General features: G+C 36.9%; 5 protein-coding genes across 6 annotated transcripts; 1 reads left to right on the forward strand and 4 right to left on the reverse strand.

Moving 5' to 3' along the window:
• Nucleotides 1–2,495: 2,495 nt before the first annotated feature.
• LOC117615668 (TLC domain-containing protein At5g14285-like) lies at nt 2,496–3,693 on the forward strand. Its single transcript, XM_034344795.1, has 2 exons — nt 2,496–2,567; nt 2,741–3,693. The coding sequence occupies exon 2, from the start codon at nt 2,756–2,758 to the stop codon at nt 3,491–3,493; it is 738 nt and encodes a 245-aa protein (XP_034200686.1). The 5' UTR covers nt 2,496–2,567; nt 2,741–2,755; the 3' UTR covers nt 3,494–3,693.
• Nucleotides 3,694–3,788: 95 nt separating this feature from the next.
• LOC117615667 (DNA polymerase alpha subunit B) lies at nt 3,789–8,882 on the reverse strand. 2 transcript variants are annotated; one of them, XM_034344793.1, is made up of 16 exons: nt 8,687–8,880; nt 8,526–8,601; nt 8,128–8,259; nt 7,468–7,831; nt 7,294–7,389; nt 7,109–7,188; nt 6,665–6,740; nt 6,392–6,568; nt 5,672–5,776; nt 5,476–5,571; nt 5,290–5,382; nt 5,146–5,184; nt 4,993–5,034; nt 4,614–4,744; nt 4,403–4,529; nt 3,789–4,229 (listed from the first exon to the last, which is right to left on the reverse strand). In XM_034344793.1, exons 1-16 carry the CDS (start codon nt 8,760–8,762, stop codon nt 4,071–4,073), a joined length of 1,869 nt encoding a protein of 622 aa, XP_034200684.1. In that variant the 5' UTR covers nt 8,763–8,880; the 3' UTR covers nt 3,789–4,070. The 2 variants fall into 2 exon arrangements, with proteins under 2 accessions (XP_034200684.1, XP_034200685.1); XM_034344794.1 differs by having other exon boundaries at nt 4,116–4,229; nt 4,346–4,529; nt 8,687–8,882.
• An 817-nt stretch (nt 8,883–9,699) lies between these two features.
• On the reverse strand, nt 9,700–12,246 carry LOC117616163 (lysine histidine transporter 2). The gene is given in 8 exon segments (XM_034345393.1): nt 9,700–10,136; nt 10,138–10,235; nt 10,340–10,408; nt 10,519–10,561; nt 10,564–10,610; nt 10,693–11,192; nt 11,422–11,805; nt 11,949–12,246. Coding segments are annotated over 8 exon segments (1,458 nt in total). The 5' UTR covers nt 12,125–12,246; the 3' UTR covers nt 9,700–9,995.
• A 1,509-nt stretch (nt 12,247–13,755) lies between these two features.
• Nucleotides 13,756–17,325, reverse strand: LOC117615817 (ankyrin repeat and sterile alpha motif domain-containing protein 1B-like). Its single transcript, XM_034344973.1, has 2 exons — nt 15,967–17,325; nt 13,756–15,333 (listed from the first exon to the last, which is right to left on the reverse strand). Exons 1-2 carry the CDS (start codon nt 16,669–16,671, stop codon nt 14,050–14,052), a joined length of 1,989 nt encoding a protein of 662 aa, XP_034200864.1. The 5' UTR covers nt 16,672–17,325; the 3' UTR covers nt 13,756–14,049.
• A 2,549-nt stretch (nt 17,326–19,874) lies between these two features.
• LOC117618808 (glyceraldehyde-3-phosphate dehydrogenase, cytosolic) lies at nt 19,875–22,861 on the reverse strand. The gene is made up of 12 exons (XM_034348580.1): nt 22,700–22,861; nt 22,540–22,572; nt 22,313–22,413; nt 22,090–22,205; nt 21,861–21,960; nt 21,317–21,463; nt 21,163–21,223; nt 20,981–21,078; nt 20,714–20,856; nt 20,506–20,589; nt 20,316–20,405; nt 19,875–20,218 (listed from the first exon to the last, which is right to left on the reverse strand). Exons 1-12 carry the CDS (start codon nt 22,701–22,703, stop codon nt 20,173–20,175), a joined length of 1,023 nt encoding a protein of 340 aa, XP_034204471.1. The 5' UTR covers nt 22,704–22,861; the 3' UTR covers nt 19,875–20,172.
• Between the last annotated feature and the right edge of the window lie 5,119 nt (nt 22,862–27,980).

A 27,980-nucleotide genomic window follows, 5' to 3' on the forward strand; every position in this document is an offset into this window, starting at 1 on the left:
AGGAAAAATAATTAAAGAAAGAGAGAGAGAAGAAATCATGATTTTACATTTTCTTTATTATTTTTTGATATTGTTCTTGTAAAATGACAAACTTATCCTTATAATTAACAGAAAATTGGATGGAAGTCTAAAAACGTGACGGCAATGGCTAAATTGGCCATTTAAAATAGTTTGATGATTAAATTGGCTGAAAAAATAATTCATGATGGATACTTCGACAAGCATTATAGTTCAAGGGGGTTTTCGGCCGTTTACCTTTTCCAGTATGGTACTGGGCCCTAAAAGCTCGTTTGCTAGCTACCATGTCATGCACGCCATTCTCTAGAGAGTGCAGTTTCAATTTGACTTCGCTAGAAGAATTACAACAAAATGTAATAATTTTTGGAGTTGAAGATTTGTACCCTTTTAATAATGGTTGAACCGTCAACAGGTCAAGTTCAGTAGAAAAGGGTCTTACAGACTAATGGTTTCAAATTCGAACTCCCATAATACATTGGTATTATATGTAAGAAACTCTCATTCTCCTTGTAGTTTAGACTGTCGCTTATTTTTCACAAAAAAGAACCAATAATTCCATAGAAATACTCAATATTGTAATGTATTTTTTGGGTCAAATTTTTTGTTCCAAGTATACTTGACCAAAGTGTTGTCATTGTTTTGGGGGCTCGTATAATTTTACCCAAATATATCTCCTTCCGTGGAGCTCAATATGAACTAGTTGAGTAATTTGGACTGTGATGTATGGGCACTGGCGGATACATGAATTTTTTAGCGAATGTGCAATTTTGAAAGGTTAAAAACTCTTTGTGGATTGAACATCTAAGTTTTTTTTTATACCTAGATTGACCTTAGGTCCCTTCATGCATTCATATTATACACAAAAAATTGTTTTATGTAAAAATATTGACCAAGTATGAAAAATGATTTTTTTCGAAATAATCATTTTCTCAAGATAATTTTTGGCGGCTTTTATTCCTTACACATCAAATAAGAAAACTTGTTTTTATGAGATTTTATTATGAAGTATATATTGACTTAATGAGCTATTATTTTTAGCCTAAATCATATTTTGCACTAAAATTGATTTTTTATATTTTGATTTGGTAGGAATTTAATTTTCTAGTATTTTTATTTGAATCCAAATGGGGGTACTTCCTTATTTACATTGTAAACTTAAGTAAATGAAGTCATATAAAAATAAATGAAAGTAAAAGGACAAAGACATTTACTTAAATGTTAAAAAGGAAAATAAGGTAATCTGTGCACTATCACCTGAGCAAAAGGGCAATTTGAAGCACCAATAATAGTTTTTCCGGTGAGAAAAGGTGCAGCTGCACTTGCGCCTTAATAGGTCTGCCACTGTATATGGATTAGGATAGGACTGAATATGTACATTCTTGCACCTATATTTTGGCTGTCCTTGGTTGTCGTTGGATTTTATTCTTAGTTGGGGTCTTAAACGTTGTTATAATCGTGACCTCTCCTTTCTTTTTCCTCTCTCAAACATCATAATCCACAAAAGTTCTTTAGTTTGTCATGTTTTCCTTCTAAAAAGGACAAGAGATGCATGAAGGACATTTTTGGATCACAAAAAGTAGCCTAGTTGCATATTCTAGTGCAAGAATTCTATAGTGAGGGCCTTAGCCCTTAAATGAGGCCATATCTATTAGTCGTTGAATCAAATTGGTCAGTTTGATCCAACGATTAAGAGATAGAATATCATCTAAGAGTCTTATTACTATAGATGACTCGATTGCGGCGAATATGTTCCGTCTAATTTTTCCTGCATGGGATTGGGATTGGGCCCTAAAGCCTTGTGTAGCTATTTGGAAAAGCGAAAAAAGAAAAATAAAGGCCAGAATATTTGATCAAGTCATTGGATAACTCCGTAAAATAGATGCAAGTTCTTCCTGGCAAGCATAAAATTATTAGGTGCCGTGCAGGAGGGTTCCAAATTTCATATCCGAATATCCCACCAAACGATTCCACCGCGAAACATGGACATGTATATCTTCTCAAGTCAAGCAAAGGTAGCAAAGCCTTACAAGCAACGAAATATAAATACCCTCGTAGCCTTCGTTTATTCACTTTCAAATTGAATAGTCTCCCTTCCCTGGTTTTGATCATTGGCATGTGTTTGTAATTTGTTTTTGCATGTTGGCCCTTTTTGGTCATCATAACATCAAAAAGAATAGTCTTACGTTATGAGACTACATAGTACAATCAGGACTAGGACTTTAATTTCTTTTTCTTTGACAATACGGCTTCTAAATTACTCTAATATACGAATGGATGGGAACTCGAGTGCAATGAATGGGCATGATACACTAATTTATTTATTTATTTTTTGGATCGATATTTTAAACTACTCTCATGTACCGGGAATGTGAACTCAAGTATAATACTGTATTTACCAACATTTTGGTATACCAATATTCGAAACGACTCTAATATACAAATACAAGATTTCATTTATTAATACCGTAGTACCGATCCACACGAGATTTTCAATCTACTTTTCCCCTACCCCTCACTTTAAAGCTCTCACATACAGCTTCAAAAAGCAGGTAACCTTCCTTCCTTCTATCTCCTCAGTTCAGAATCTGTGTGTGTATGTGGTTAAACAGAATCTAGTTTCTCCATTCTCTTTTGGAGCCCAATAATTTCTAAGTTTGAACCTTGATTTCTGCATACAACTCTCTCTCTCTCTCTCTCTCTCTCTCTCTCTCTCTCTGTGCAGCTGGGTTTAATTTTCATGGAGAATTCAATTCTTGGCATCCCAACACTTCCAGCCTTCTTCTCAATATTTCTGCTCATCTATCTCTTTGCTTATTTTGTGGTTTTCCGCAACTGGGGTCCAAAACACAGACCAGAAGCTTCAAGCTGCCTAATCTCTCTAGCTCATGGCCCTACAGCAGCCATTATGTCCATCTACTCAATCCTCCAGAGCCACAAAGCCCCCACCTTTGCCTCTCCCAACGACACTTTACAAAACACCATACTTGAATTCAGCATAGCTTACTTCTTCCTTGACCTCCTTCACTATTTACTCTTCTTCCCCAGTGATGTTCTGTTCATCCTCCACCATTTAGCCACACTCTACGTGTTTACGACTTGTCGTTACGTGGTTCATCATGGGGCCAACGCTATCCTTGTGCTTCTCTTTCTTGCTGAAATTACAAGTGGCTGCCAGAACGTTTGGACCCTTGCAAGTTATCGCAGGGCTGATTCACCGGCTGCTGCCAAATTGTACGACTTCTTGTCTCCTCGGTTTTATGTTTTTTACAGTGTTTTCAGAGGGTTTCTTGGACCACTGTTCATGTTCAAGTTGGGGTTGTTTTATGCAAGTGGGGCAGCTGAACCCAAAATTCCCAGATGGGCATGGGTTTCTTGGATGGTTGTGATTTTAATTGCCATCGGCCTTAGCATATTGTGGGTTTTGAATCTTTGGATCGATTGGCACAGAAACAGAGTACAGAAGAAAGAGAGGTAGAACAAAGTGTTATGCCTTTTTTTTTTAGAACTTTTTTTTTTTGTTGGGTAAAATTATAAATGGGGTTGTATAATGTTCATATTTCCAAGATAAGATTCATCTATGTCTTTGTATCATTACTCGTGTAACTATTAGACAGGCTGGTGTCTTCTTCACTTATTGGTGTTTTCATTTATGGAGAAGGTTCCAAACTTCACATTGAGGGGGTCTCACATCAACTCATTGGTTTCCAAAAATGAGTTTGATTCTTTTTTGGGGGCCTAACACAGTGAGTCTGATTGACATTTGCACCAAATGCACTGTAAATCATCACTATCTTTCGTTATAGAGAATATAAATGATGACCACGTATTGACATCGAACCAAACCTAATACAGAAAGAAATCTATCTCCCTTTTACACAAATGAGATGGTAATCCACTTACTACGGCGGCCTATGGAGCTTTCGAAACTTATTGTTAATTGAATACAATAAATTTTAACTTAGCATCATTTTGATCCTAAACTTCTATGCTATAGGCCGCTTACCAGATCGTTCTTGAAGTATACGCAGCAAGTTAAAGAAATCCAATGTTGTTTATATGCCTATGATCGAAGCATTGCATGTGTCAGGATTACCATAGTAGTTAAGCTCGACGAAAGTACCTCCTCCTTCTCCCTTGGCCAGTCTTCCCGGATTGACACAAATGCATTTAACCTGCTCTTTCTCTTCACCTCTTTCACCAAGGGGCAGTACCTGGACCCAAAGTCAAATTTCTGTTAACGTCTATTGGTAACATTCAACACCAACTTGGTTTTAATATGCCAAAGTCACAAAATTTAAAACCCATTCTTTATTGGGGTGACAGGCACCTTTCTTTATGATCTTATTAGAATTGCTTTAGCTTGAAGCTGGTACGACCATTTTACCTTCACAAAATGCTTCATGTCAGAGGGTAAGATGAGAATATCTGGGATCAACGAGATGTTTAGAGCTTCAGGAGCAAGCGAAAAATCCAATGGAATGCCTTCCGCTGGTGGATATAGAGGATAAAAGCTGTCCCAAAAATTATAGAGTATGTTTAGAATTTTAGATAGTAGAGCACCTCTGACCATATAGTATTAAGAAATTAGAGCGTGCCTGCGCTGGCTAATTATATGGTTTGCAAGTCTACTCATGCGATCACTGAGTTTTCCATCCTTTGGATTACGCGAGATCTCCTCTCCACTAAGGTGTTTGAGAATATCCACAGAGCAGCAACCTATCTTGACCTGAAACCAAAAAGTTGTGAACTGGTCAAGGATGGAGCTCAATTAAACTCGTGGGGTTAAGTATAGATTATTTGTTTTCTAATCCACCATCTTTGTTGACCAAACCAAATGTGCCTTCTACATTGGAATCCAAAGCCTTTTATATTAATAAAATCTTGGCACCAACAGATTGATAATTCCAACATCAAAACTCATTTTGGAAAAGTTACAAAGGTAGTCATAATTTCAGGACAAAAGCCGTTGGTTACCTGATTTGCCTCGAAAATCCCTGGATTTGTGAGACTGGTTATCTGAGTAAGAACATGTAAAATCACTTCGTAAGCATAACGGTAGAAAATAAATTTATTTAGGAGTTGCTCACCAGTTTGAAAGATGAAAGCTCGAAATCTACGAACATGTACCTGATGCCTGAGATTAGCTGGATGAATATCAAAAGCAGGCTGCACAACCAAGAAAAAAATATGATCGTAATTTATCATCTCAATGAAGTGTAAGGAAATTGAGCAGATATATCCTATATTTACTTGATTCAGAAGTAGCATTACCTGAGGGAAAACAAAGTCATGGTTAGCATCCCGTATAGATGGTACAAGAACAATGCGTGCATGTGAACCCATGTATTCGACATGATCTTGCAACTGAAAGAAAGATAACATGGAAAAAGGCATGAAGACTGAATCGATCTATATAGTTCGTCATAACGACAATTACACAACCCTTTAAGTAGATACCCTTCTAAGAATCTCAGAACGGAAAATTTCATCAAAGCTCCTGTCCACGGTTCCTTTCTTAATTTCTGGATGTTCAGAATCAATAAATGGTCCTAGCTGAGAAAAAAAAAAAACATCTATACATAAACAACATAAAAGGTTCATGCAGTTAAATTTTTTAAAAGAAAAATTCAATTGAAAAACAGTAGATACTTACCAATATAAGCAACTGAGGCAGTGTTTTGCTTGCATATGCTAGCAGCTCTCTTAGAGGCTCAAACAATAAGTTGTCTGTTGTGGTAAAAGGGCCTGATGCGATGATCTGTTGAAATACAAAATTATACGTTACCAAAAGGGATCAGAGATTTGCATGGAATTGTGAAAAGTTCAATCATTCCACACATTGATTTCATATCAGCAATGAGCAAGTACTCTATAAAACATCATATACATAAACCCTGATTTTTTTCAATTTTTTGCTTGTGTCCAGAAATCTAGGAAAGTATGCTGCCTTGCTTCAACTATCTCAGTTAGCAACCCAACTCCTCTGCCTCTTCAGTTAATGAACAATTTCACTAGTAAGAAAGCTAATATTTTCAAGTATTTTTAAGTCGTTCTTATCCATTAAGCCTCCAGCTTAGTAATCTTTTAATTGTACAGCAGTGTGGCACTGGATTCCTTAAAACATTTCTAAATTATCTAGCCTCTATTAAAAATCATCACTAGACAACCTACTCTTAGGTTCTCCACATTCACATTTAAATATTGTTTTCCAACTCAGGTTGAAGTCTTGTATGATAAATGAATTCTGTGGTGTATTGGACAGTACTACACTAATGTTGACTGACAAATAACATAAGCTTCACACAAAAGAAAAAATTATAATAATATCTACAGTTTACTCGCACAAAGTAACACATGCTACAAGCTTACACACCACTGATAGCTCTGGTTGTGTACCGGACACACCAACTGACAAAATCTCCTGATCCAAAGCTTGCTTTTTTGCAGGAGGCAAGTTTGCATCATCAGCAATAGGCAAAGGGATTGAATCTACCAGTTTTGAAGCAATAAAGCAGTGTCCACTAGGATTGATCCCTTCAATACCTACTAGCTGCAGGAATGCAGTCCTTCCAAGTCAGAATTTAGAATCGGAACACTATTTCAACATTTGGAACAGACCATGGTTCTATTTTTTCATGTTCCATACCTGGCCTGGAAAGATTGAAAACTGGCTCAAGTTTTGTAATTCTATACGAACACGCTGGCCTCCAGAATGCTCTGCGCTGTCGAAGATTGAAAGGAAAAAAAAAATGTTTATCTAAAGAATAACAATATATAACCAGCAGTTTTCAAGAGAGTAAACAACAATGCTTAGGCCTGTTTCAGTCCTGACAGAATAACTGTGGAGCCCAACCTGGGCCTAAGTGTTGCCTAAAAGAAGGCTAAGATCCTGAGACAATATTGTTCATAGCTAAACTTAGGTAAAAACCATTTTTCTAGCCCTTCACAGATTAATCTCATGTTTGAAGGTGTAGTCATGAATGTTCTCAGTCTACTGACATCATTGACAAAACAGGAAGAATACTAGCCTGTAGGCCTGTTAGTAAACTGTTCACATGAAGAGTATAAAGGAAAATCCAGGAATTTCTACCTGCTTTGCAACAAGGTGGACTTCTCGTTCAAATGGCCCTCTCCATCACAATAGATCATGCCAACAGTAAATATGATTTTCTGAAACATAATAAGATTAGATCATAACTAGTCTCAGAGTTACTTTGAGGAGATTGAGTTGCCGAAAAATCTTCCTACCAGGGGGAGAGGGTGCAGGTACCATACCTGAGAAGAAACTGTAGGATCCAGTGGTTCCTCATACTGCCCAGATGAAACAAGAGCAGTTGCATACTTACTAATTCGGTTTTCAAGTGCATTAAACTAAATCACCAAAAGCTTAAGTTAGTGGAGAATATATATGGAGGTGAAGATCAACATACTATAGTAAGTTTTCCTTACCCTATCTTCAATCCTATCATACATAAACCTACAGCCTATTTCAGGACCTGAACCATGGACTATTAAAGAACACCTCTTTCCAGGCTTAACCTTCCTGATAACGTCATCATCCTCGTGATTCTCATTATCATCTTCCTTTTTCCCGTTCTGTGTATTTGGCTTATTATTGATGCTAAACTTCACAACCAACTTGTCAGTTCGTCGCCCAAAAGGAGTTGCAAGTTTTGATGGTTTCCCAGAAGAAATGTTCCCAATTGTTTGCGGCGTTGAGTCAGATGGCTCTGGATAGTGGTTCTGAGATTTGAATGGTGGTGGAGTGCCAAGAACGTCTTCCTTTATATCTTCATCTTCATCATTCAAAATCCTGCACTTGGTTTCTCATCAAATACTGAATTTCTGAAACTAGTCATACCGATCCCACAACCACAACATTTATGCCACCACAAATTAACAATTATTATATGCAAAAAGGGAAATGCTCCATTAAGGATTTTATGTTGAGGATTAGTTAAGGATTTCTAAACCTATCCATTGGATCGCATATATGGAATATGTAACCCACTAACACATCTAATGGATGGCTGAGATTAGAAATCCTTAACCAATCCTTACTGGATAAGCTCCCATACAAAAAAGCTGAAAATCATATATTGTGCTTACATGTCCACATCTCTGCTTGAGTAGATATGCAGATCGAGTTCCTTTTCATCGATGGCAACTTTCTGCTGACTTTGCAAATACCCTAAAAACCCATCCATTTCGGCATCTTCTACCACAGTTCCATTTATTTGCCTGCCATAAAATCCTATTTCAAACCAGATAATAATTGGCAACAAAGGTCTATACACAAAACTAATCCCTCTCTCCGATGGCCATAAAAGAAAAATACACACAAGAAAATAAGCTAAAAATTAAAGTTAAGAACTAAAACACAAAATTGAATTATTTTAAACGTTTTAGTAAAAAACGCAAATGGGTTTAAGTTTTCGGTTTTTTCTGTAAGCAATATAAGGGTAAATGTATTCAAGAAAAAACAAAGGGGAAGAGTGATAAAAAACCTGTTGAGGTAGTAAATCTCCCAGCTTGAAACGAGATCCGCAGGCGTGAGTTTGAAATTTATGCAGAATGTGGAGCCTAATCGAAAATTGTGGCATCAATATACACTCATTTGTAAATAGCGATGAAGTTCAAATTGGGAACAGAAAGCGAAAGATCTTACATTTTTGAAGTATTTCCTTTTCTTTGTCGAAAATGAAACCACTGTTGTTGAACTCCGCTTTGATTTCGTCTTCCATGTGGCGCTCTGGTTCACTCTATCCCTTTAGGGTTTCAGAAGCTGCCACTTTTGAGAGTTGCAGGGAATTGGCGGGAAGAGTTGAGATTTTGGTGGGTAACCATTCTGCATTTCCTATACTGCCCTCTTTTTATTTGTGGATTCCAACGCTGCGTAACCGCAGGTGATCTATAAACGACGTGTCGTTTCATTTCGGACTAATTGTTTTTGGGTTTCGGTTGGGGCCCAAGCCCAAAATATTGGGCCCAAACCATACAGAACTATTCCTTAATTCTTCATTATATAAACACATGGGGATAATTGTAAAAATGTCATCTAAACTTATACATAATACATCAGTTTCAATTTGTCACCTTAAAGAAAAACGTAAGTGAAATGTCACCTTAGGTTTTCAAAATGCATGATTTGTCACCTGACTTCAACATCATCCAATTTTCCATCTATTTTTAAGGGTATTTTAGTCTTTCCAAGCAAGAGGGTTTACATAGCTTTATATTTAAATCATATAAAAAAAGATGCTTTACATATTGGAAAGACTAAAATACCCTTCAAAATGGATGGAAAATTGGATGATGTTAAAGTCCGGCAACAAATCATGGATTTTGAAAACTTAAGGTGACATTTTGCTTAAATTTTTCTTTAAGGTGACAAATTGAAACTAATGTATAAGTTCATGTGACATTTCTACAAAAATCCCTATAAACATGACATCCAAGGCAAAAGTTGGATTCTTATCCTCTTTGGTTATAATTTGATTCATATTGATTTGGACACCCTCCATGTTCTTACTCAAATTTGTAAAAACCTATACTCAATAAACTTTAATTTGCAGCTTAAGCGTTTAAATGCAGTTACTTTGCACTCGAGGTCTTGTATTCGAATATCTCTTTCCCTCAATATGGCTTGTATCATGAAAAATAAAAAATAAAAACTTTACGTATTCCAATTTCTCCTCTTATTTTGAGAGATGAAGAACAACCAAATAAATAGAGTTGATTGTGGCAACAACAATTATCAAGGGGAAAGAAAGAACCGATTTATTCCTCTCTCACATGCAACAACTTCTCCTACCATATTCAATAATATTTGCAGTTCAACTAATCTGATCCCTTTTCTTATTGTGTTTACAGAGACTGCTAATTCGTATTAAATAAATAATAATGAAGTTAACAATGCTACTGGACGTGTTTAGCCATAATTATTCTGCAACAGCTCTAGGAAGCCCACATGAGTCCTATCCTATCATGTTCCTTGGAGGTACAAAAATCAAACTTCCAATGCCAACTGCTGTGATGATGGCCTCATCAACATGTTTATCTACTTTTGAGCTTGAATATATTAAGATGAACTCTTGTTGCATATATAAACTAGTAGTTCATGAGAAGAATTTGTAGGTTTTTGCTTGCAGAATGATATTCCTTAGGGCTCCAATGGGTGCTAAAATCATCAACGTAAGACCAAGTAAAATGCATAGCTGAAATGTTTGAATGAACAAGAAAAAAGAAAGGTCAGCATCGTGAATGAGCCTAAAGATCATAGCTAGAGGAAATTAATCGAAGCAAAACCAGCGCAACGTACCCAGTTCATGCACCAAGATAGACTGAATCGTTTCGGTTTGTAGATGGAAAGCCACATGATGCAGGGAAGCTGCAAATTATAAAGAACCATTACAAAGTTAAGCTCTATTTGGATCTATAGACTTAGATTGTATAAACAGCACACATAATGCAGAGCAATGAATCTTTTAATTTGCTTACGAAATATGTGGTTGGGGCGAAAGCAAATCCCCCAAAGAATCCCAGAAGGCCACTGAAGAAAGGGATGGCTATACCAACGATCATGGTAAATGCTGCAGATTAAGAACAAACTATGATCAGTACTGAATTATTGGCATGGAAATTGAACAAAGTTCACCTAATTAATGGACTTACCGACGTATGTAGTGCGAGTAACAAATCGAAGGGCGAAAGAAGGCGTGAAGTTCATCTTCTTGACCAGAAAAGTTTCAACCATGTCAAACACTCCCATTGCAAACACTTGGTAGCTTCCAATGACATGGACCACAACAAACATGTTAGCAGTTGCAATTAGCCAAACGGGTTTATCTAATGAGATGAGGATGTTGTCTTCAATTTTGTTTCCGTAAACCCAGTAGCCAACAAAAGAAACAGGGAAGTAGCACAAGGCCACCACAATGTATGCCACAATCACTCCTTTCCACATGGGACCCTTGGAAGGCTTCTCCGGGGTAGAGGGAATGGTTGCTTGGATCTCCAAAACCACATTGTGACCAGCGTAGGCAAATGCTACGTCTCCCAATCCACTGAAGAAGTTAAAGACAGCTCCAGAATTGGTTTTAGCTTTGTAGCTGTAGTCCACGTTTGGTTCAGCCCCCTTGTGTAAAGCAGCTCCCCATGCAATTGTTGAGTAACTGCATATGATCCATCCCCAAGACAATAATTGTAAGTAAGAAATCAGATAATCGATTATACTAAAGTCACAAACAAAATTTCCACTTTTAGTCACCAAATGATCGTGTGCCGGTGTCTAAATATTTTGGGGATATGTTTTATAGTTGGTATCTCTAGCATTACCACAAGGACAAAAGTTCCATGTATACAATTGTGGTGATGGTTCATTGACTTGAAGAAATGAATTACCTCAAGGACATGACTGCTGCAGCCAGTGAGATACCAGAGATGGCGTTGAAGTTGGGGAGATGGGAGAGAACAAAGTGGGAAGAAGCAAAAATCATAATCCAGTAGGAGGTCCTGATTGTTTTGCAACTTGGACAAATCACATCATGGAACTTCTCCAATGATTTTCCTCCTGTGACCATATACACTATGTTGACACCAACTTCCACAACTAGCTGTTGGGGTACCACAATCCACAGCCCCAGCTTCTCTCCAAAGGCATGCTGCCCCAGCTCATGGTACCTGTCAAACCGCTTCCCGGGCACCATTTCATGCATCTCAACCATTTGCCAGAGTGTGTATAGGGTGATGATCCATGACAGAATCATAATAGCCACACCAGGACCCCTATAATTTTCCCAGAAAAGAAAAAATAAAAAACAAAAACAAAACCATCCAAGTTCTGCCATGAAATGAAGCAAATTATGGGGATGAAAGTCATGAAATGAAGCAAACACATGCATATGTAAATAAATATATCATGTACATACCATCCAAGTTCTGACATGGCATAAGGAAGGCTGAGGACACCAGCCCCCACCATGGCAGTGACATTGTGGAAAGCAGAGTACCACCATTTGGCATTCCTAGCAGAAGTGATGGGAAGCCAATCATCAATCTGCTTCTGCCTGGCTGCGGCATCTTCAACATCCCTTGCTTGAACCATTTTTTTCTTTTCTTTCTAGGCTTCAACAAAACTAAACAGATTTAAAGAAGGGCAAAAGCAAATAGTGAAGAGCAAGCAATTGTCCTGTAAACTCACCCAAAGCCTTCATCTTTATATTTGTTGTTGGAGACATGAAAGAAAGCCAAAATTAGCAAAGTTGGCCAAGTTAGTAAGTTTCAGTTTCTCTTTGTACTCTAGGATAGGAAAGCCATCCATCCATTTAGCGGAGTTGAGCTGTAACACGGGTTAAATTACCACCAAGCCCCTGTTATCTCACTCTTAACATTAACAAACTTGCTTTACTTGTAACCTCCTGAGGTGTCATCTGTAAAATTGTGAGTGGGGAGAACTTGTACGGATTCAAAGATTCAGCATGGTAAAAATAAAACCGAGCATGGCGGGATTCCATGTCTTGATACATTAAGCCAACCCCAAGTAACAAACGTTGACGTCTCCAAAGACCAAGGGGAGACCTTAGACCCTTGGACCAAAGTCCCATGAAGACTCTCATGTTCTTGTCTTTAAGACATGGCTCCCACCATTATGTCATTTCAAGGCTTCCTATATCCACTCGCTAGCTTATTAGTAGCATTTCTTTTTATGTTTATATTTTATTTATTTATTTATTATGTTATCTTTTTTGGATAGATGGAATCCTTAATCTATCGTAATCCTAACCATTTTTATGTTACTATGTACACGTGATTGAGAGTCGAAAGTTAGGATATACTTGGGTAGTTTTGTTAATCCGAAGTTAAATTTTATGCTCGGATGTCCACGAGTCACGTCGAGAGTGAGCGTTGAGGCCCACATTAACACTGCAATCTCCGACTTTTCGAAGTTCCTGTTTGTAACTTAGAAATTTGGATAACTGAATTGGAAAAATAGTAGAAGCGTGTGGTCCTGACTTGAGAATGTCATAATAGGTAAGAACGAAGTCAGCCCATCTCAAATGGCACATGAGTTGCTTGTTGTCCTTTTGGTCAAAAATTTCCTATACCAGGCTTTTTCGTGCATCAAATCCTGAATCCTGATTGTGAGGATCAGGATACCAAGCATTTCTATAAAGAAGGCATGCATGCATTGTGGCTGGCGTATCGAGTATGAGAACATGTCCAAGCAAAATAAGAAATAAAATTAGTGGACAGAACAATTCAAGCCACACCTAACCACATCATTGTGTGTATGAACATCAATTTCAAGCCAATCTAAGTTTGAAGTCGATTATATACAATGGTAGGTGGTAGATCAGATTGCATTTGTTAGCAGATATCAAAGGTTCAAAGAGGCATGAATGACCAAGAAACGCTTCACATTTCTAACCACAAGTTGGCATGAAAAGACTTATAAAAGATGAAAAGAATAACAAGAACAGCAGTGAGAACAAGGAAAGTGCAACCATGTAAGCATTTTATGGCCCTCTGTAGTCTTATGATAGGATATTCAAAGCCTAACGAACCTAAACACTTGGTTGTGCCAAAACCACGTAGCTTTTTTTATGTCAATTTTTCAACAAAGATAAATTGGTCATCTGGAAGTCACTTGTGAAGGGTAACCAGAGAAGATAGGGGAAACCATTTGATCACTATGCAGCATAAATTTAAACTTAGCTGACTTAACAATCTTACAACCAGTGTGCAAGGGCCAAAATTCATACAACACAAGAGGTATTGGGGTTTACAAATATGCCAAACACACATCCCTTCATAACATTTTTTTTAACATTATTCAGACAGCTTTTACACTTGTATGCAACTATGCATATACTTAACAGATATTATAAAACATGTGATCTAAAGAGGGGAGAAAAGGATAAAGAAAGAAAGAAACCATATCTATAAAGAAAAGAACTTTTTGAGAACTCACCATAATTCTATTATATCTATAGGTCTAAGGAAGAACACCAACTCGTTTGTACAGTCTGATCAAGCAACTAGAGAAGTGGAATGTTTGTAACTCTGATTTGACCATGCGCAGCTAATTGATTCTTCCCTGTCCAGGCCTTGCGCGCCAACACACAAATATTGGTTTATTATCTTCTTGTTGAACTCACTCTGTTTGAAGTTCACTTGTGACGCTTTCCCATTTGAGCAAGAGGGTCCTAGAATGTCAACACTCTTCTCTTTGTCAATGAAAGTAGGTGAAGACATAGATGACCTTGACAGAGGACTTGAAAATGAATGAGCTGGAAAAGCTAAATGAGGCTTTGCCTGAATTACACCATGTGTTAGACCAGCAGTAAATTTCATCTTAGTGTATGGGCTTGGAAGAAAACTCCTGACAGATAGCGTCCTTTTGTTGTTTGGAAGGGAGGAAGATTTCGAATACATCTGCCGAAGTGGGATTGGATTGTCGTCCAAATCTATACATGTACTAAATGACTCCAAAGAATCACCATCACCTAAGTCTCTGATAGATTCCTTTTTTTCTTTCCTCCTAGGCCATTGAAGGAGAAACTTAAGGCGCCTTGCCGTGTAATTTACAGAACCTGACTTCTTATTGTTTACTGAGTTGGCTGATCCAAACTGATTTAGCTCGCCTGAGAATTGCACACTTGACTGTTCACAACTGGCATCAGAAGCATTGTCAATGCCTGCGTATAAGAATATCTCTGCATCAGGAATTCTGAAGGAGGTCCCAGGACTGTTCCCAATACCCTGCATTTTCAAATGGGAAACAAGGGCACTCCTGGCTTTATGATCTTGACACTTGGAGATCCCTCCAGCTGAAATCAATTGCTTGATCAGAAGTTCAGAAGATGCTGACTTTGGCCTTTGCTTGAGAATATCTAGTGGGGTCATACCATCAGAATCACGGATGTTTAAATCAATTGATGGAACAGTCATGAGGAGTTCCACCAAATTACATTGAACGTTCTCAATTACAGCCATGTGAAGAGCGGTTCGTCCATCATTGTTCCTAACATTAATAATGTCCAGCGTGTTCACAATATTACCACATACTAATTGCTTAGTGAGCTCAATCTGTTTGTCCAGTCTCCGGAAACCAGGGCTTCGGAAACCAGCAACTGCCAAATGTAGAAAGGTATCACCATAGTTGTTTGATAAAGAGGTTAATGAGGGAGATGCACGAATTAGGACCTCCACCACAGCTAAGTGACCCCTATAAGCGGCCACATGTAAAGCTGTGTTCCCTTGATTATCTACAATGGTGATGATATCAAAGAATGCTATTAGATACTCAACCACCTGCATAAAGAATGATCGAACTTAACATTATAAGTAGTAGTTCAATGTTCAAAAGGATAGTTTGAAAATTACGGTTATCAACAATTATCTGCTTGATCATCAACAGAAGAATGATATATCTTAGGTTCAAACCAAGCAAGAGAACGAGTATTTCAGTCAAGTTGCAGTGCCTGTGAGGCCATTAAATTTAATGAGCAGCCATCAACATCATAAAGCCAACTATTTACGAGTGGACGTTAAGGCCAAGCAAGCAACTAACCACATAACTGTTTATCTAGAATTTAGGTCAATCAGTGCTCACTCCCTTTTATATGCGCTTTCAAATGAAAAGAGCAACCAAAATATGTCAGTACTATAACTCAAAACAAACAGGCACTCACATAAATTCAAGTAATAAAAAATATGTGAGCAAGAAATCTTCCATCTTCTAAGAATCGTTCTTAATTAAGCCCCCCACAATTCATGAATGACTGAGTATCAGATCTGCAATACCTTAAATTGCATCAATATTCTAAGAAACGATAAGAGAGTAACTGAAATCTAAGCAATGAAAAGATTGTTCTGAAGCAACTAGCATGTTTGAATAGCTGTATACATGAAGCATCTAACAAGCATATAACACAAGAGCCTCACCTCAACCTGCCCTCTGCCAGAGGCTGTATGCAAAATAATAGATCCCTGAGCATCCCTGTAAGCCAAAACATCTTCACAATCCCCAAGGAGATCCCTCAATATCTCCAAATTCCCACCTCTAGCAGCAGCATGAACCGCGCGGTTCATCATTTCCCACTTGAAATCTGAAGTAATATCACCCAACCGCTCTTCCACTTCTCCATTGCCAAGACTAAATCTTGGGGAGACTGAGAAATCAAACAAGAGCCTAAAAACCTCAGAGTTCTTGCTCCTGGCGGCAGCATAAAAGATGTCAGTGACACCATACTCTCCTTCTCCAAAAACAAGAAGAGGATCTCTTTCTAGCAACTCTTTGACAAAACCCACATCCCCAGCTGAGGCAGCAGTGTACAGAAGCCAGCCACCATAGCCAGCCCTGATCAGAGAGTTGTGACCCCTCTGTGCTTGGCACTCATGGAGGAGTCTCTTGGCAACTTGAGAGCGGCATTTTGCAACATCATCAAATTGAGCCTCGTCATCCCAGACAGTTTCAAGGCGCCGAATTCGGCGAAGAGAGGTCAGCTTGATGAGGAGGTTGGTGTCAAGGTGAAGAAGCTCACTGACTAAATCATATAGGCCATTGGCTGCTGCCCAATCAATAGGTGATGCATACCACCATTGGTCTCCAGTGCTCTCCCATCTAAGTGGGAAGTATGAGGGAGGCATTGTAACCCTGAAATTGACTGAAAACACCAACTTTTACAAGAACTCAGTCAAGCACAAAGCTTTCAAATTATGCCATCAAGCAAAATAACCAAAAAAAAAAAAAAACAGAGATGATATATGAAGTGAAAGTGGAAAGGCCCAGAAAGGCAAATATGGGAACTTGTTCTCTTAAATGGGAAAATTGTAGAAAAGCTAAAAGAGTGAGGCTTTTTCTTGGAATGAAGATATAAGAATCGATGTAACTGAACTCTTAAACCAAAAACATTCAATTAATAGAAAAGTCTAAAACAGATGGGAAAACTGACCCATCACCCATCATATGAGAAATTGAGAATGACATAAAGTTTTAGATGAAAGCCAAAAGATTTGATGCTAAGAAATGGGGATTGGAGGATTAGAAGGAGAAGAGTAAGCAATAAGAGTCATTATTTATATGCCCAGATGAAGCTATTATTCAGCAGATAAAGAGATAAACAGGGGACTCTTAGCCTTTTAGCCTTTTAGGAAGAGAATAAAAGGAACAGTAGAATGAGTGAATGTAAAGAGGAAGCAACATTTAGAAGATAACAAAAGGAAAATGGCCACTTGATTATCAGATTTTTGGAGGGTATTTTATATGGTGGAGGGAAAGTTAGAGACAAAACATAGAATGATAAAGATTCGTTTGGGTCCGTGAGAGAAAAGTAGATTTGATAGTGAAATGAGATAAAAGAGTGTTATAATATTACGTTGGAGACTGGTGGTGACGGACCAAACTATGAGGTTCACAGTATTGATGAAATTTTAATGGGATTTTTTAGCTACTTCACAAGGAAAGAGGGACAAAAATCAAGGGACCGGCGATGGCGGTTGAGTTAGGATCTCACGTCAATTGATTTTTTTTTTTTTTTTCTAAAGTGATTTTCTTTTTCTTTTTTAGGAATTGGTGCAATAGACTGTAGACTTGTGACAAAGAGACCCCCATTTAAAGGGGGAGAGAAAAAAGTTAATTTTGTGGGACTACATACATACTTATATTGTTATAGGCCTTATAGGGCATAATGGGTAATGGGGTCACCGACGGTGGCATATGGTAGGCTTGGCCTAATTATCTGGGTGCATAAATGGGAAGTTGGGTTGAAATTAGTGGGATCCTCCTCAACGATGGAATCCGATCTTTGAAATTATAAATCAGTTAGTTAAGATAGTTTGTTTGCCTCTTTACGTTTAAGTTTGAATCTCGTTTGATGTAATGTAACATAAAATAATGGCGTAAACATTATCTATCAACTCACAGGGTAAGTGAGTGTTGCTTATGGTTGAAGAGAAACGCATAATATGGTCTCTATTGTGTAATTATGGGACATGTTGTGACTAACAACTCAATTAATAAGTAATAGCAGACAGACAGTGGTCAGAGAAATAAGTAAAGAGGCACATGTTGTCACTAACAACTCAATTAATCAAAGCTACACATAATTAGGTAGAATGGTAGGGTACGACGTGGTCCATGGTGGTTGCACATGGCCTTGGCTTTTGATTGTGGGTGTTGTGCAGAGTGCAGACAGTCAGTAGTACTGGTGGTAGATAGAGACAGAGAGAGCTTTGCCACAATTTTCTTCTTGGTTTCAAACTTGATTCATTCATTCATTGGATCACGAGAACTGATATTCTCTAATGAGAAATGGAGCTCCACATATAATCCATCTTTGTTTATTTATCAGGTGGAACATTGGGTGGGTGGGGATTGTTTAGGGTTGCATTCATCAAACAGTCAAAGATTGAAAACAAGAAGAACGACAAGTGCAAAGCATCCCTAACTGGTCTTGGTAAATATAAGAAATTAAAAATGTAAAATTAAAGCCAACATAGTCTAGCTCAATAAAAAAAAAGTGAATTCGGAAATATTGCCTCAGTTCGGATTGTTTTTAATAGTCTCAAGTTCGAATTTCATAAATAGTACTGTAATAATGCGAGTGTGAGAAACATCCTCTCTTTATAATTTAGACAATAGCTTATATTCACAAAAACAAAACCAAAAATTTAAAACGCCAGGGCCCCGCTAAGTTTCATTAGCAGCATGGTTTTAAATTCTTGCAATGCAATGCATATAAGAAAGCATACAAAGGGGAGTGCTAGCAACCTTCTCTTTAACCTTCTTTTTTGGACCTTCTCCATTCTTCTCATTACAAGTGTCACTTTCCTTACACTAAAAACAATGTCATTAATGCATCACACAAACTAGTTTTTTTAATTATAACTTTCTTACCACCTTGTTAAAAATTAAATAAGAAAATAAAAACAGAAGTTTTTTTAAATTTTTAATTTTTCCAAAGAGGCGCGTGTTTTGTTAAAAGCAAAATAAAGATAATAACAATGTCATGAAACAAACCTTATTTTTATTTTTAAAAAATCTGACGTTTTTCTTATTTTTTTAATTATTTATTTTTTAACAATGTGCTAAAGAAGTTATAATAAAATTCGAATAAATTGAAGGAAATATAAAAGTCAATACATTTTAAAATGGTAAACTTGAAAAACAAAAACTAAATTGTGTGATGCATTAATGGCATTGTTTAAAGTGTAAGAAAAATGACATTTATCATTAAAAAAAAAAAGAGAAAGTTCAAAAAAGAAGGTTAGAGAGAAAGTTGCTAATATTCCTCATTAGTCTAAATACATCAACATGCCACAAGGAATTAGTCAAAGTACATCAACAAGCCACACGAATTCTATACTGAGGGATTTATCTTCGGCCCTATATATCATAACTGTTGAAGCACTGTTGAATCACTGTTGAATCAAATGGTACAGCCTTATATCTTAACTGTTTGTTATATCTTAACTGTTGAATCAAACGGCCTATATCTTAACTGTTGAATCAAAAACAGCCCTATATCTTAACTGTTGAATCAAACAGCCCTATATCTTAACTGTTGAATCAAACAGTACAACATTACAAGAAGCTTGTAAAGATCTTAATTTGGTATTATATAAAACTTGACGAATTTATATCACCAGTCTGAGATTGGGGGCGAACATATGCTTAAGCATTTGGCGGCCACATAGCAGAGTGGATTCGCCAACATTGTTGTGGGTGTTCAACCAGTAGTTCATTCAGGTCACCTGTACCAGAGTGATTCTCGAATAAAATAACCAAAGAGAATGATGGCGGATATTATATAAAGAACCAGGGAAGAAACGGACGCAACTTCAACACATCCTTACGGCATTGGCAACCCCATAACCTTTGCTTATATTATCAAACTTGTAAAACTAAAGTACAATGTCATGTTTAATTTAAATCAGCAAAAAGGGGGGGAGTTCATGATAAACTGAAATGTCGAACATCAAAAATAGCAACCTGGACAGATTTAACTCGCAGAGAGCACAAGATAAAGACTTCTTATTCAGAGCTCCAAACCATAACACCTAAAAACACCCTAGACTCAACCAAAAACATAGAAATCAAAGCCTTCGATCTCGTCCGTCCGGGATTTAGAGAGTGGATCCGTCCGGGATTTAGAGAGTGGATGCTACGTGCACGATCAAGTCAACCACACGAGAACTGCAAAGAAAACATTGGAAATAAGGCAATGTCAGTACAGGGCGCAAGCAAGCTTAAATATATAAGCAGCAAGTTAGCAAGAGGACGATGAAATTACCTGTAACCCCACTCGTTATCGTACCACGACACAAGCTTGACAAAGTTATCGTTCAATGCAATTCCAGCCTTGGCATCAAAAATGCTTGATCTACAAAAGCACCAGGCATCAAATTAGCTAAATTCATGGTATGCATAAAGCACTGGAACAAAAATAAAATGCAATATGAGAGTCCGAACACTCATTTTACCTGCTGTCACCAATGAAGTCAGTGGAGACAACATCATCTTCAGTGTAACCCAAGATGCCCTTAAGCTTGCCCTCAGACTCCTCCCTGATCATCGCAGAATTAAAGATAAAAATTAGAACTAGCAAAAACGCAAGGTTACATTGAGGAATATAGCCAATAACAATACCAATTACAGAGTAAAACAAAAAAAATAAATAACAGAGCTTACTTGATGGCAGCTTTGATCTGCTCATAGGTTGCCTTCTTCTCAATCCTGACAGTCAGGTCAACAACTGAAACATCAACAGTTGGCACACGGAAGGACATACCGGTCAATTTTCCATTAAGTTGTGGCAGCACCTTTCCAACAGCCTTCGCATGACATACAACACAAAAATACATTAATCAAGCCAGCTAAAGAACAAGAGCACTGTAAGCTACTCAAAAAAGAGAGCTAGTGATAGACATAAGTGTCATTCAATATGTCATCAATTACCTTGGCAGCGCCAGTGCTGCTAGGAATGATGTTGAAGGAAGCAGCACGTCCACCCCTCCAGTCCTTTGATGATGGGCCATCAACAGTTTTCTGGGTGGCTAAATCATGAAAAGGTAAAACCAACTTCGCTTAGTTTCAAAACAGGTATTTCAAACTTTGTAGAGTTCAAAGCTAAATCTCACCAGTGATGGAGTGCACTGTAGTCATAAGACCCTCAACGATTCCAAATCTGTCATTGATAACCTATGGACAATTGAGAAGTTAAATTATGTAAATTACAAACATTCACTGATATCGCAAATCAGTAAGCAGCAACAGAAATAAACAGACTCAAACCTTGGCAAGGGGAGCAAGGCAGTTGGTAGTGCAACTAGCATTAGAAAGAATGTCAATGTCTGGCTTGTATTCCTTCTCATTGACACCCACAACAAACATGGGAGCATCCTTACTTGGGGCAGAGATGATAACCTTCTTGGCACCACCCTGGACATGAAAACAAAACAATTCAATCCAACTAAACTAAAAAGTGCACATTTGAAAATTACCCAAATGAAAACCATAAGTTGTACCCTACAAGACACAATCATTAGATGAGCAACCACGGTAGCTCAAGGAAACAATACAAGTGGACCCAAATTAAATAAAAGGTAATACATCAGAGTTCCAAAGGCCTATCATATATATAAGATCAATACACAGATACACATTAAGAATTCCAAATGCCTATATAGATTCAGATTCAATTAATAAGATGCAATCACTATATGGCCAATTCTGACAACCAACATAAACTTCACATGCTATTTTCTTGAATCTTGAATGAAAGCATACTTCATTGGCCAATGCAACAGAATCACAAAACTAATGAAACGAAAGTTACCTTCAAGTGGAAAGCAGCTTTGTCCTTGTCGGTGAAAACTCCAGTGGACTCCACAATGAAATCAGCACCGGCCTCGCCCCATGGGATCTCCTCTGGGTTCCTGTACAAAAATCAAACAAAACACAACTTAAATTTGAATCTCTTAGCCCTCACTGTACTAAACTGCCAAAGCAACACGATGGGTTCACAGATAAGTTCAAGAGCCTAAGAATCATAGATAAAAGAGTACCTGATCCCAAAAACAGCGACGGGCTTCTCGCCAAAGAGAAGGGTCTTGGAGTCCTTGACCTTAAGCTCATGGTGCTTCCACGGGCCGTGAACGGTGTCATACTTGAACATGTAGGTCTAAAAACAACCATAACCACACAAATCACTAATCGAGTCCAAACTTCAAAACCAAAAACACTAACATAAATCCAATTATACACACATCCACGGAAACATATACTGACCATGTAGTCGGTGGTGATGAAGGGATCGTTAACAGCAACGAGCTCAACATCGTCTCTCTGAAGAGCAACTCTAGCAACCAAACGACCGATTCTTCCGAACCCTAAACCATTTCAAAATTTTCACTCAATCAATTTACAGATCATTTACCACAAAATAACCTAAATCCGAGATGAATCAACCAAAAACCTAAGCAGTGAACAGAAAAAGAGAAGGATCGGATCATTACCGTTGATTCCGATCTTGATCTTCTTGTCAGATCCTGATCGATATTAACAAGAACAAAGAAAAAAAAAAGTCAATAAAACAAAAACAAATCGAAAAAAAAAATGAAATGAAAATACAAGATCTATGGCAAAAATGGCGAAACCAATAATTGAGAGAAATACCCATGGCGATTGTAGAGAGCGAAAAAAAACAGAGTATTGGGTGGAGATAAAGGAGGCAGAGAAAAACTGATTGAGGGTTTTAGATGGTAGTGTGAGAGAGAGAGTGATGAGTAGGAGTTTATATAGAGAGAGAAAAAAGTCTAGAATCGTAAAACCAATGGGTGGTTTTGATCACGTGCAGCGGTTTTTTATTTGCCGCGGATTATGTTTAGGGCTTCGTATTAGCCGCAGATTTACTATGAACCGCCTGTTCGCCGGTGGGGTCACGAGCGGACTTACCATAGGAGATCGCGCATTTAAGGGAGTGCGTGGAGAGCAAGGTGGTTCGAGGGGCACGTGACGTGCATGAGTGTGATGGGCGTTCTGGAATATTCGGACCCAGATCCGGTAGTAGGTGAGACGTGGTGAAATTGGTGTGGGCTTCTGAAAGAAAAGTCCAACTAGAATAGATTTGACGTTGGCCCAATAAAGGGCTTGGCGTGAGCTTGAGCTTCAGGGATTACCGGTCAAATTGGTAAATATATTCTTCGCAATGTTCTAGAGAGTTCTATACTTTTCCACCTCCATTTTTTTTTAGAGATATTTAGTGATATACCCATTTTTAGCACTAATATTATAAATAAATCCTACACAATTGAATTCCTATAAACAAACCCAAAAAAAACCCAAAAAATGATAGCTAGCCTTATTGAATTTAATATTGATTATTAAATTACTTTGATGACCTATTGAGTGCTTTGGGTATTTTTATGAGATTTTGGGGTTGGGCTTGTTTTAAGAAATTGATGGCAGTTTTGTAATTTATAAGAAGTTAAAAGCTTTTTTGTTATGTTGTAAATGGGTTTTGGGTGTGTTTCTAAAGTCCATTTTATATATGGTATTTTTATAATTTGGGTCCCCATATTGGGTATAATAGTGAATCTCCCTTTTTTTTAATGTTTTACTCAAATCTCGTGTAAGTTTTAGTAAAAAATTTGACAATAAAACATGCACGCTTATATTTTTTTTACATGATCGATTGTCTTAAATTACTATAAATTAATTTAATTAAGAAGATTCGAATTTTAATATAAAAAAAATATGTTCACTATCTCGATCAACTGACTTATTTTATTTATAAAATATATTTAAATTATATATCGGGGCATGTAACAAAAATAAAATTTGATCGAGTGACATAATAATATGAAGTCGAATTCCCACAACAATTTATGTCAAAGTTGAATTTGAAAACTTGGAATACACTTTAAAAAGACAGAATTCTAGATGTAGCCCCATAGAAGAATATGAGATGTGGTTATTGTCATGGCTGACCATTTCGGTCACAGACTATGTGCCAAGGGACTAATAAAATTCACATATGAATTCTTAACTCACAACCATTACAATATATTTAGTCTTATGGCGTGAGCAGCAATTCATTTCAAGTTAGAACAATCAATACATCTGTTATCCAAAAAAATAAACAATCAATACATCACAAAAAATAAAAGAGTTAATTACATTTTAGGTCATTGGGGTTTGGCTTGAAATCAAATTTGGCCATCGTGATTTTAATTTTTCATATATGATCACTGTATTTGGAGTAATTAACAAATTCAATCCAATGCCTCAATTCCGTTAGTTTGTTAATTAATAAATATTTAATATTAAGTTCAAAATAAATAACTTACGTGTAACAATTAAATATTTTATAAAAAAAATTTAAAAAACTTATTCAGTTCTCCAACGCTCTCCTCACACACTCGCCATGGCTCCGCAAGCATTTGAGATACTTCAATTGTTGTAAAATTCAATCCAATAACAAGGAAAAAAAAAAACCTAATTAAGAACTTGATGATCAACCCAATATCAACAACAGCAATTTGAACAACCAAATTATTGAAACATAAAGGATTAAGGATTGAATAAATGAACATTGTGTTGTTTGTGGGAGCAAATAATACAGCTTCTAATCATGAGGTGTTACGTGGACAAGAAAAATGTCTCGTCGGTGAATTAATTGAGCCCATTTATTTGGCCAATTAATTGATACTAAAAATAGGGATATTATCTTTATTTTGGAATATAATCACCAATTAAAAGATAATATCATCAATTTATGATATTATCTTATTTAAGAGATATTATCATCAATTAGTGATTTGATCCCAATCAAATCTCTAATTGACTCAATCAAATTCCACCAAGGAAGATATTCTTCTTCTTTTTTTCTTTTTTTTGAGAAATTCTATTATTGCATTCATAATTCAGCCAAAAAAGCCACTAACCACAAAGAGCCAATACAAACTAGCCACAAAACGACCATTACAATAACGGAGCGGTCTAATATCAAAATTAAGAAAATCAGGTATGTCTCCACTAACGATCAGGCAAGATCGAAGAAACTCTGGCATAGGCATCCCAACTAAGATTGCAAACTTAGAATAATAAAAAAGAGATAAAGCTTGAAAAAACCAAACCATAACAATACAAATAAATCTCTCACCAAGGAGAGATGAAAAACTCTCACAAAAGGAGAGGTGAAAACTACACAGAGAACCCAAAGAGTCTCTGCAACTTATTCCAAACATAAAGAAATTGCAAAAAAGATGGTGGTGGAGATCCGACGCCGAAATGCAGGTGAAGATCCGACGCTGAGCCGCAGCCGCCTATAATGGTTGGATGAAAATCATAACAAAACTAAGACAAATAGAGAAAACCCTTTGTCTCTGAAAATGGGGGAAGAGGTGAAAGAAGGAAGAGAGGAAGAGAAGAGGGGATAGGGGGGAAGAACAATGGCTTCCTCCCCCTTCAAAGTCGAAAAGGCTCTAAGAGTGTTTTTTAGGAGAAAGGGGGGTTAGGGTTTTAGAAAAGCTCTTGTGCAGAAATTATTTCCAATCAAGGAAGATATTCTTTGAAAAACTATAGATGGCTTGAACCCTATAAATACATGGTCACAAACACACAAAAGATGATCTGAGACTCAATTGCAAAAACCTAGCAAAACCCCCAAAACATCTCTCCCTCTCCTAGCTGTCGGCATCCCTAGTCGCCAGCTCTCCACTCTCTTCTCTCCTACATGGCCAAGTGCCACCACATATGACTCCAATCACCCAACTCTCCCTATGAGAGAAAGCTCCGTACCCTTTTTTAGTTATTGTTTCTCAAAGATCCAATGAACTAACTTAGGCATCGAAGGGCTTTTAGCAAACACCATCCCAGGTGTGGTCTTTTCTTCCTGTTTGTTTCACAAGAACTTAGAAGAGAAAGAAGGAAGCTCAGAAGGTGAAGGATCTACAAGCGAATATTCTTCCGTGAGAAATTTGCACAAACATTGTTAACATCTCAACCCTTGAAAATCACTCAATCTCTCAACCCACGACCTAATAGGCCCCATCTTTGATTCTTCCCAACCCCAAACTCCTTTTTTGTTTTTTAGCCCATTCGATCTTGTTATTCTCCTTTGTACTTATATCCTTCCTTGGCCACCCAATTTTCCCCATCTTGAAGCTATTGTCGTCTTGCTTCTGCCCAACACCACCAATAATCATCTGAACAATAAACTCTGACCGCCATCTTTGATGGCGATGAGGTGTAGGCGTGTGGCGCTGGGTGCTGGGTACTTTTGGAGGTGGGGTAAATATTAAAATTTTACATTTAAGTTAATTATTTTTAACTTAAATATTAGATATTTGTTAATCAAACAAATCGACAGAATTGAGGCATTGGACTTAATTTGTTAACTACTGCGAATACGGTGACCAAATCGGAAAAATTGAAATCACAGTGACCAAATATGATTTCGAGCCAAACCCCAACGATAAAAAATGTAAGTAAACCAAAATAGAAAGGTTAGAATAATCAATATACTAATTAATGAGGCAACCAGATAATAAATATGGTTTTTATTTGGGTTCATATTCGCATGTAGTTGACCCAGTATTTCAAAATGAGATGGGCTAAATTTACCTAGAGTTGAACTGTTCGATTTTGGACTGAGCAAATTTTAAAACATATATACTAACTATAAGAACATAAAAGGAAAAAAAAATTCACATGGGCCCATGTTAGAGCTCGTTTGATAATCATTTCAATTTTACATTTTCATTTTTATTTTTTGTGCTAGAGTATAGAGGAAAATGAGAGTGAGGATGAGATTGAGAGAGAGGATGAGAGGGAGGAGTAACCAAAGTGAAAACAATTTGAAATAGATTTCAGTTTTTAGTTTATTTTTTTTTAGTGCTGCTAAACGACCCTAAAATTAACTGAGTACATCCTATAATCTAAGTACACCCTAATATTTAAATCAAAATACAAAATTAACTAAGCACACCCTATTTAATTACCAAAAATACACTAATACACTCTATCACACAACACCAAACCTAATGCCTCCTCTGCAAATAGAGATGATTTTGTTGAACATATTACAGCCATTGTAAGTTGTTTTGGATTTATTTTTCGATCTTTAGTTATTACTGAATGAATTTAAAATTAACCTACTAACCTTTGAAATTTCTACATAGGCAGCCAATGCTCATACTGGTCGTCTAAATCTATTCCGTAGGTCCCATTTTTTAATTACTCTTCCTTATTCCTTTTTGTTGTTCCAGAACCAAATAATAAATATAAAAAAAGAAGAAAGAAACGAAGAGAATGTTCTAAGTTTGAAGGACTCAACTTTCATCCAATAAATTATTTATTTATTTTTCCTCCTCGTATGAATCATCCACAACTCCTTAAAGAACCTGTCGGAGTGGACTCCATGGAGCATGTATCTACTAGAGTGTTATCTACCACCAATGACCAAGATTTGTATCAAACAAACAACTTCATGGCATTCCCTTGCATTTGATTAGGGTTGAATATGCTGAGTATGGTGTACTTATTAAAATAATTTGTTTCATAATTCAATATATCCATTTTGGTCATTTTATATTAGGATAAATTAGTAATTAAATAAATAGTTTGGTAGCATAGTGTACTCAATTAATTTTAGGATTCGTTTAGCAGCACTTTTTTTTTCTTCACTTTTGTTACTCCTCCCTCTCATCCTCTACTCTCAATCTCATATCTACTTTCATTCTAGCTTTCATTCTCCCTATTTTTCCTTTATACTCTAGCACAAAAAATAAAAAATAAAAACTAAAATTGAAATAGTTATCAAACGGACCTTTAGTCTTAACATGAATTCGTCCCTGATTTGACCTTTGTTTTTAATGAATTAGTAAAAAAGGAAATTTGAAGTTACCAATTTTCTCATTCTTTCGTCTGATTATCAAGTTTATTGCTATTATTA

The sequence above is a fragment of the Prunus dulcis genome, chromosome 1, assembly GCF_902201215.1.
Source record: "Prunus dulcis chromosome 1, ALMONDv2, whole genome shotgun sequence".
Taxonomy (NCBI): Eukaryota; Viridiplantae; Streptophyta; class Magnoliopsida; order Rosales; family Rosaceae; genus Prunus; species Prunus dulcis.

Bases quoted from the DNA above. Each gene is read 5' to 3' on its own strand.
- LOC117615668 (XM_034344795.1), top strand. From the start codon at position 2,756: ATGGAGAATTCAATTCTTGGCATCCCAACACTTCCAGCCTTCTTCTCA.
- LOC117615667 (XM_034344793.1), bottom strand. From the start codon at position 8,762: ATGGAAGACGAAATCAAAGCGGAGTTCAACAACAGTGGTTTCATTTTC. The intron at 7,189-7,293 runs GTATGGTACCTG...ATTATGTTTCAG, and splicing joins ATCCTACAGTTTCTTCTCAG to AAAATCATATTTACTGTTGG. The intron at 5,035-5,145 runs GTACATGTTCGT...GTTCTTACTCAG, and splicing joins CAGCTAATCTCAGGCATCAG to ATAACCAGTCTCACAAATCC.
- LOC117615817 (XM_034344973.1), bottom strand. From the start codon at position 16,671: ATGCCTCCCTCATACTTCCCACTTAGATGGGAGAGCACTGGAGACCAA. The intron at 15,334-15,966 runs GTGAGGCTCTTG...TTCTTTATGCAG, and splicing joins CTGGCAGAGGGCAGGTTGAG to GTGGTTGAGTATCTAATAGC.
- LOC117618808 (XM_034348580.1), bottom strand. The intron at 21,464-21,860 runs GTAACTTTCGTT...TTTCATGTCCAG, and splicing joins AAGCTGCTTTCCACTTGAAG to GGTGGTGCCAAGAAGGTTAT. The intron at 20,219-20,315 runs GTAATTTCATCG...TTTTCTTTGCAG, and splicing joins GATAACGAGTGGGGTTACAG to TTCTCGTGTGGTTGACTTGA.